The sequence below is a fragment of the Jatropha curcas genome, chromosome 8, assembly GCF_041381405.1.
Source record: "Jatropha curcas cultivar XTBG-Jc1 chromosome 8, XTBG_Jcur_1.0, whole genome shotgun sequence".
Taxonomy (NCBI): Eukaryota; Viridiplantae; Streptophyta; class Magnoliopsida; order Malpighiales; family Euphorbiaceae; genus Jatropha; species Jatropha curcas.
In genome coordinates, this window is record NC_143158.1 from 6146033 (window position 1) to 6155199 (window position 9167).

At 37.1% G+C, this 9167-nt stretch overlaps 2 protein-coding genes and 1 long non-coding RNA gene across 3 annotated transcripts; 1 reads left to right on the forward strand and 2 right to left on the reverse strand.

Annotated features, from left to right (window-relative positions):
• Nucleotides 1-3255: 3255 nt before the first annotated feature.
• Nucleotides 3256-4505, forward strand: LOC149494071 (uncharacterized). The gene is made up of 2 exons (XR_016322301.1): nucleotides 3256-4205; nucleotides 4360-4505. It is a non-coding gene; the product is annotated as an uncharacterized LOC149494071 (long non-coding RNA).
• Nucleotides 4506-4901: 396 nt separating this feature from the next.
• LOC149494072 (uncharacterized) lies at nucleotides 4902-5543 on the reverse strand. Its single transcript, XM_089724944.1, has one exon. The coding sequence runs from the start codon at nucleotides 5541-5543 to the stop codon at nucleotides 4902-4904; it is 642 nt and encodes a 213-aa protein (XP_089581070.1).
• A 2358-nt stretch (nucleotides 5544-7901) lies between these two features.
• On the reverse strand, nucleotides 7902-8930 carry LOC149494073 (uncharacterized). The gene has a single exon (XM_089724945.1). The coding sequence runs from the start codon at nucleotides 8928-8930 to the stop codon at nucleotides 7902-7904; it is 1029 nt and encodes a 342-aa protein (XP_089581071.1).
• Nucleotides 8931-9167: the final 237 nt, after the last annotated feature.

A 9167-nucleotide genomic window follows, 5' to 3' on the forward strand; every position in this document is an offset into this window, starting at 1 on the left:
AAAAGTTTTAAAATTATCTATAAATTGACAATTGAACGTCAGCATATCCTTTAGAATATCGAATAGGGAGTCTTTGATCACAAATCCTAATTCCATGAGTCTGAGAATTATAAAACCCAGTAAACAAAATAAACATATAATAATAATAATAATATTATTATTATTATTATTATTATTCAGCTGCATGACTTGTATTCAATACATTCTTCTCTTTCTCCTCATATTAAGCTCCACACCAACATATCTCTATAGAGTCCCAACTCAGTTTAAACCCAGACTCCCCCGTATACTTAAAACAATCGAAAATGATCCAGAGATCCTTTAATTCAATGCTGCACTCAGCAAAGAGATCACCATAAGTATCTCGGCCTTGGTGCAGACAACCTTACTATCACCATTTTCGCTCCTCGAAATGAAGCTATTGTTGATTTTAAAGACCAGATTGACCTTACCTATCAAACTGTTTATGCTAAAATTGATCGAGAAGTTTTCCATTCTGGGTATTCTTTTTGGTGGATATGTTGAATTGTTCCTTGCAATGGAGTGAATAAACTTAAGTTTGACGATCATGATTTAAATAATTACTCAATCAATGGTGTTAAGATTACGGATTGTAATATATATAGAAATGATCATATAATTATTCATGGAGTTGACAACTTTTTTTTCATTTCTAGAGAATTGATTTTCATGATAATCTAATAATATTTTGTCTATTTTTGCATTTTTATGGAATTTTTTTTCTTACAAGTTATTGAATGACATGATGATAAGAATAGCACGTAAATTTTTTTTTAATTAATTAATTAGGTTAATGTTGAAGTAACCAATTAATTTATATTGACCAATAATATTCTAATTTGATCATACGAATAATAATGTCCTTTTTTAGTTGAATTAGGTATTGCATTTGAAATGTGCATATTCAGAATTGGTTGCTCAAAAGTGTGAGTGTTTTGCTTTTTAAACTGCACAATTCATCCATGTAATGTGATCACATAGAGCATTACATGTCCAATTATATACATAAATCACATGAAATTTAGTCAAGCTCTTCTTAACACTTATTTTCTCTCTTTGAGTGATTGTTTTCATCACATTAACCATTAATTTTACATTTACTTTTACCACTGACATTACCAAATTAACACAAATCCATAATTACTAAATTAATTCTCATCATTTGTTATCATCTCTTTACTACAATCTAAATGCTAGTACGAGCAATCAAGTTGCACGAGATGTTCATAGTTCAAAAGCTCATTTTTTTTTTTTTTTTTTCATAGTTCAAGGTTATATGAGATATAATGATGTTATGGGAATTAAACCCTCCTAAAAATTTATCTTTAGTAACGCAAGTAGACTGGGGCAGAAATGGATTCAAAAACCTGTAGGTTGTAAATGGTGTAGGATTTGCATGTGTTGAAAAGGTTGATCCTCCCCTCCAAGTTTTTGTACTTAGTGTATTTGGACTTCTCCCTCCAAGTGATGATTAGTGCTGCTATGAGGACATAAGCTTTAATTCCTCCATTTAGTTACCAATTCTCTTATTGTATTAGTAACATGATAGATCCTCAATACGAATGCAATGTACTGGAACTACATATAGTAGTGCCAGTACATTGTTCCGTTGTATCCGTAATGAGGATTTATCATGTTACCAATACAATAAAAGAATTGATTACCGAATTGAGGAATTAGAGTTATGTTTTCATTGACGCAGCTTTCATCACCACTTAGAAGAAGCAAATTCAAATAGACCGGATACAAAATTTTAAAATGGAGATTAACACATCCAAATCCTGCATCATTTATAACCTGTAGGCCTCTAACTCCATATCCGCCCAAATTTGTTGGTTTATTAAAGATAAATTGTTCGGAGGTTTTAATTCCCATAACAACATTACCTCTCATTTAACCTTCAACTATGAAATAAACAAACTTTTAAACTATGAATATCTTGTGTAGCTTGATCATCCATACTAGCATGTGGGGATCATAGTAAGGAGATGGTTACCACTGGTGATGAATTAATTTAGTAATTATCGCTTTGGGTTAATTTTTCGAAGATTTTAATTCCCGTAACAGCATTACCTCCTATAATATAACCTTGTTAAAAGTACAGTCAAAGAATTCACTATGCGGATGACACTCTGGGCGCCAATGTCCATAACAGAAAGTTTCAGATGATAAGTTACAGTAAGTTTTATTAGAATGAATAAAAATAGTTGCACTCAAATTGAGACCTTAGAGATTTTACATCTTTTTACCATTCCAAAAGAATTAGTGGAAATAAATTTGTTAACTGCTACGCGTTTGTGCTTGTATTTTTTAATTTCCTTTTATTTTCGATTTTTTTTCTAAGAAAAAGTTTTAAGATTTTCAGTCAATAACTTAACAAATGTCTCCATTTCTCTGTTTGTTTATGTGGCCAATTCAGTTTGTTTATATTCTTCTTCTTCTTCAGTTTCTCTTTTAATGGCTTCAATCCAATCCATTCTTCTCTTCTTCCTCCTCCTCATCTTAAGCATCACAGCAACGTAATCCTAGAACTGTAACCGACTTTTTCCTCAAAACTGGAGCCTTAACTGATGTAAAATATACTTTCCCTAGAAATTGTACAGTGGAAAAGAAAATGATTCACTCAACCTTTTAATGGCAAAAGCACTTGAAGCTTCAGGTTTCAATTTAATAATCCAATGCTACACCCAGCGCAGAGCTCGTCGCGACCCTCTCAGCCATAGCGTAAGAAAAAACGTTTCTATCACCTTCTTTGCTGCTCGAAATGAAGCTATTCTTGATTTGCAGGACCAGATTGATCTCGCCCATCAAATTGTTCTTGCAAAAGTTGATCAACAGGTTTTTAATTCAGGATTCACTTTCAAAGAATCTGTTGAATCGAATATTTGCAATCTAGTTCATAAAATTAATTTTGACTATGATGATCTAGATAATTTTTCAATTAATGGTGTTAAGATTACGCATTGGAATATATATAGAGATAAGCGTGTAATTGCTCATGGAGTTGATAATTTTTTCCATTTCCAGAGGATTTTGTTTATTTTTGCATTTGTGGAATTTTTTCCTTATAAATTTATTGTTTTCGAATTTCTACTTTCTAGCTGATTTCGAATTTTTTCCTTATAAACCAGAGTCTACTTTTGAACCATATAAGAAAGAACTGAATTCTGCTAATCCATTGTTAAACCGATCAATTCGCACAGACCCGATTAACTCAGGCCTGTTATTAAAATATTAAAAATAGGACTTGGGAAAAATAAACTTTCACAATTTCAATTTCTTATACCTTTTAGTTTTCACTGCTTCTCATACTCCAAACCACCGCACATGCTCCACTTTCACCACCTTCAATGCTTCGATTTTGCTGAGCTATAAACTGTTATAGCAATTTTCTTGCACATCCATACTTAGTGTCAACCTTGAACTTTATTCAATGTCATCAGTGGTGGAGCTACCGCCGGCTGTCCCCTTATTTTAAATTTTTCTTTTTGAAATTTACCTTTTAAAATATAGAAAATTTTACTTTTTATTTATAAAATAATGATTTCTTTTGATACCGTACCTCTCAATTTTGAAATTTTCTTTTTGCTCTCTCTAATTATTTTTTTTAGTTCGGGCCACTGACTGTCATGGTTGCAGAAATAAAATAAAGACTTAATTTTAATAGAAATAAAAGTTCAAAGACTTAATACTTAATTAAACCCTCTCATTAATATATTGCAATTAAGTTTAACTGAGACGTGCACTTAATCGTACGAAAATTACTCAAAAGATTCCTTCCATATCCAATATCCATTAACGACTAAAAAGCCAGAAGCCCAAAGCCAACCACCAGAGGGCAAAAACGGAAGATTGGAAAACCAAGCCCCCTCTAAACAAAGAGCAGAGACCAACCTAGGGTTTTGACACTGACTGGAAAACGAATGAGGCTCTTATCGGGGCCGATGATTTCATCGGTCCAATCTCTCTCTCTCTCCATACAAAGTGTTCTCTTCTTTTCTTTTTCTTTATCATTCCCTTTCTGATGCAGACACATACATATAAGGCTGTGATGATACGTTCTTTTCCAGAGTGTCCAATTAGGCAACAAATGGCGAAAGTACCCGCTTCTTATCGGCGGGGCGACCCGGATGGCCGATGAAAACGACCATTTTCGCTGGCAACCGGTTGTCGCAGCCATGGCGGTAGTGCTTCACCTTTCTCTTGCCTGATCATATAGTATCCGGATCTGAGCCTCCTCCTTAATTATCTCCCTCTCGTTTCAGCTTTTTGCTTTTTTCTCGATCAGTTCTTTTTTAATTCAGCTCATTTGGAACTTTCAATTTTTTTTTTTTTTAGAGTCAATGATCATAACTGCCGGTGATAGGCAACCGGAAAAGGCCATGACTTCGAACCAAACGGCGGCGAGTGACCGCAATGGGACTGCGTGTGAACTGTATGAGCTTTAACAGAATGGGAAATTGACAATTTGGACTGATTAATTTTTTTATTTCTTGATTGGATATCAAACTTAAAATAATCAGACTTGAGCTGATCTAATAATTTAAGTTCAAACTAATAGAATATTTAATTGAAAATTCTTTTTTTTTTTTTTTGTTGAAATTTGTTTGAAAAGAAAAAATAAAGCTATTTATTCCTATTTTATATTTGAGTTTTTTTTGTCTATTTTAACATTTAATATTTTTAATAAAAGAAAAGAAAATTTTTAATTTTTTTGTTTTTTGACAGGAAAAATTGTTAATTTTTTAATAAAAGTGACTAAATTTATAGAATTTTTTAAATTAATTAAATGTTAAGGATTAAATTTAATATTTATCCTCAAAGAAGTGTAAAGAGGAGCATTGTTTTTTTTTTTGACATTTGAATTATGATTCATATTATTAATGAAAGAAATGAGCGATACAATTGGGAGCATCATCCCAAATTTGAAAGCAAGCCTCACTAGGAACTGATTTAGCCAACACATGAGCTATATCATTTGCTTGTCTTCTAATCCAAGCCAAGGAGACACTAGGCAATTGGACTAATAGTAGTTTACATTCAGAAATGACAACGCCAAACTCAGACCAGTCGTTTGCAGAACTTTTCATAGCATGATAAACTTGCAGACAGTCAGTCTCAACCTGAATCATCAGATTAGGATGACCGGAAAGCACCCATGATAATACTTTTCTTAGTGCCTGAGCTTCTGCTACTGCTGGAGAAGAACAGCCTTGTAGTGATGACGTTGCTGCTGAAACGAACCCGCCATGGCAGTTTGAGATTACAGCACCAACAGCTCCATGGCCGACAGAGGGGAGAAGAGCGGCATCAAAGTTTATTTTAAAAGTACCAGTAGGTGGCGGGAACCATTGACTACCTCCAGAGGTACCTATGCCGGTATCCGAACCTGACAGCTTCAGCTGGGCTTTCTTCCAAGATGCCAATATTCTTCTAGCTCGAGTAACCACATGATAAGGTCCTTCTTCCACTTGGTTCCATTTTAGTTCATTACGGCTCAGCCAAACACTCCACAGACACATGATAAAACTCTCTTAAAATTCGCTCTCCCATACCTTGTGTAAATATTCGAACATCTGTAAGAAATTTGAAAAATTTCCAATATGAAGTTCAACACCAAAAAACTGCCAACAAAATCTTGCTTTTGGGCACTCAACAAGGGCATGAGCTAACGTTTCAGCAGCACCACAGTAGTCGCATCCTGTGTCAATTTCCATTCCCCTTCTTTCCAAACTTGTTTTAACTGGCAGAATGTCTCGACAGCACCTCCAGAGGAAATGCCTCACCTTCGGCGGAATTTTAAGGGACCAAAGAGATTTCCAAAAGCTGGACCGCAAGTCATCTTCAACATCCACATATTGAGATGCTACTACTTTGTATCCCGATTTCACCGAATATATCCCTGAGTCTGTCCAGTGCCATATGAGAGTGTCGTCCTGAATATTTGTAGCCAAAGGAATAGAAGTGATAAGTTCAGCAACTGAAGGATTGAAAAGACCATGTATCAGAGGTAAATTCCAAGCGCGTTCCCCTTGTGTCAAGATAAGGTCCGAAACCTTTATATGCTCAAAACTAGGAAGAATAGGCAAGTCAACTCGAAACTGGTTATCTCGTAATAGCCACGGCTCAGACCAGACATTTACTAACTGACCATCTCCGATCCGCCACCGAAAACCTGAACAGATAGCATCATTAGCTGCACAAATCCCTCTCCAGACAAAGCTTGGATTACGGCCAACGCCTGCACCAAGAAAGTTCCCACCTGGGAAATATTTAGATTTGAAAGAGCGGTAAAGGAGAGAATTTGTATTGTGTAAGAGTCGCCAACAGTGTTTTCCTAACATGGCTAGATTGAAACTGTGCAAATGTCTGAAACCCAAACCTCCTTCTTCCCTCGCTGCACACAGCCTTTCCCAACTCAACCATCTCATCTTCCCTCCCCACCAATAAGAATTCATTAATCTCTGTAACTCTAGTAAGAGGGATACCGGTATAAGAAAAGCACTCATACAGAATGAAGGAATAGCTTGTGCTATAGACTTTATTAACACCTCTTTGCCCGCTTTCGATAGAAGTTTCTGGTTCCAACCGCTAACCAACTTCCTCACTCGATCCTTCAAAAAAGAAAAGATACGCCTCTTTTCCCGACCAACTAACGAGGGCAAGCCCAGGTACCTTCCGTGGTTCAAAGGAGCAAGTACACCAAAAACTTCTGTCACGGCATCCTTATCCACTGCCGAAGTGTTAGAGCTGAAAAAAATGCCGGATTTTTGCCAATTTACCTCTTGACCCGAAGCTGCTTCATAAGTAACTAGGATATTTTTTATCTCTAGAGCTTGAATTCGTGATGCCTCGAAAAAGAACAAACTATCATCTGCAAACAACAAGTGAGATAACCGGGGCGCAGCTCTCGAGACTCTACAGCCGGTGAGGCGACCTTCATTTTCAGACTTACTAAACAGCTTTGACAGTCCTTCAGCACAGAGTATAAATAAGTAGGGAGATAATGGACAACCTTGTCTCAACCCACGTTCTGGAATAATCGGGCCAATCTCATCCCCGTTCACTCCAACCCAGTATTTAACAGAGGAGACACACGTCATGATCAAGTCCACCCAACGCTCGTGAAAACCCAAACCCTGCATAACAGCTCGTAGATAGCACCAGTTTACTCTGTCATAGGCTTTAGAGATATCAACTTTCAGTGTGGAAGCTCCTCGCTGACCGGTCATTCGTGTTTTCATAGAGTGGATTAGCTCAAAAGCAACTAACACATTATCTGAAATCAACCGGCCCGGGACAAAAGTTGACTGAGATGGTGAGATAAGATTAGGTAGGATGGTCTTCAACCTGTTTGCCAGAATCTTAGCAAACACTTTGTAAACTACGTTGCAAAGAGAAATAGGTCGAAAGTCCTTCACTGCCTCTGGGTCTTCTATTTTTGGAATTAGCACAATTAAGGTATCGTTGAGATTATCCGGAAAGACACCTGAATTAAACCAGTCTCGACAACCCTGAACAACATCATGACCCACAATATCCCAGAATCTCTGATAGAATCTAGGATTTAGACCATCTATTCCGGGGCTTTTATCCGCGTGCATCTGTTTCACTACCAATTTAACCTCGTCCATAGAAATATCTCTAAGAAGCATAAAGTTATCATTATCCGAAACCAGAGGAGAGAATAAACCCACAACAGGACTTAAGTCAGCATTCCCTGCCTTAAATAGATTAACAAAGTAGTCACTCACCATACCTGTCAACATAGTGCTATCGCTTATCCACTCGCCATTAGCATCCTTCAACCGAAATATCTGCTTTGATTTCTTCCGTTTTTTAGCAGTGGCATGGAAGTACCGAGAGTTCATATCCCCTGATTACAGCCAATGAGATTTCGCTCTTTGGGACCAGAAGATCTCTTCACGGTACAGAACATCATCAAGCTTACGCTGCACACCTTCAAATTGTTCAATATTACCGTTGATCCGAAGATTCTCAAGTTGCACTGTCAATTGCTTTGCATCCTTCCTAAACCGAAGCTTTAGTCTCCTACCCCAACTCTGTAGACGTTGTCCACAAACCTTTATCTTCCGCGTTACATCAACACCATCATTATTGGCCCAACTCTCTCTAACCATAGAATCCACATCAGACTCCTCTAGCCAAAAATTCTCGAATCGAAAACGTTGGGGCCTAAAATTTCTGACTCTGGGGGAAGTACGAATCAGAAGAGGGGAGTGATCAGACTTACTTGAGACTAGGTTCTGGACCTGATAATTAGCAAAATGATTCTGCCAAGTAATATTTCCCAAAGCTCTGTCCAATCTTTCCTCTACCCGATTTTGACCTCTGCCGTGAGCCCAAGTAAAAGGATACCCCGACATTCCCAAGTCAATCAGACCACAATCAGCCACAGTATCTGAGAAACCCTGTAGTAAGTATGGAGGATGAGGATTACGCCCTTTCTTTTCTTCAGCGAACATTAGGTCATTAAAGTCGCCACAAATTAACCAAGGGAGATTTTCCAACCTAGCTAAAGATCGGAGGACATTCCACGAAATTTGCCTACGATGTCTTTCCGGCATGCCATAAAAACCAGTGAGGCGCCAAGTAAAACCTGCAGCTTCCGTAATTTTCATATCAATAAAATGCGAAGAATAACGCAGAATTTCTAAATTAACCTGACAATTCCACAAGATTGCTAAGCCACCGCTGCGTCCCACAGCATCCACGGCAAAGCAGGAATCATAATGAAGTCTACAACGGAGCTGCTCAATTTTATTCAAAGCAACTAAAGTTTCAGACAAAAAGGTGACCGTTGGTTTATGGCATCGAATAAGATCATTAAGAGCATTAACTGCTCGAGTGTGACCAAGTCCTCGGCAGTTCCAACAAAGAATATTCATGATTCCTCCTGAACTTTCACAAGAAAGAAACTAGTTGACATAGCTGCGCACATGCAATTGCAAGAAAATCAACATGCATAGCGCAAGAGAGATTAACCATCCCAGGTGATAAGTTACTCAACGAGACCCATAATTACATCCTGTTCAAAATCGAGAATCCAACAACCCCAATCTAGAAAGTTGCAGTAATACCCACAAACAGCAATTCTTCTTTGTATCTGTGCTCATTTTAATTAT

Coding starts and splice junctions, on each gene's coding strand:
- LOC149494073 (XM_089724945.1), bottom strand. CDS start 8,930: ATGAATATTCTTTGTTGGAACTGCCGAGGACTTGGTCACACTCGAGCA.
- LOC149494072 (XM_089724944.1), bottom strand. CDS start 5,543: ATGTGTCTGTGGAGTGTTTGGCTGAGCCGTAATGAACTAAAATGGAAC.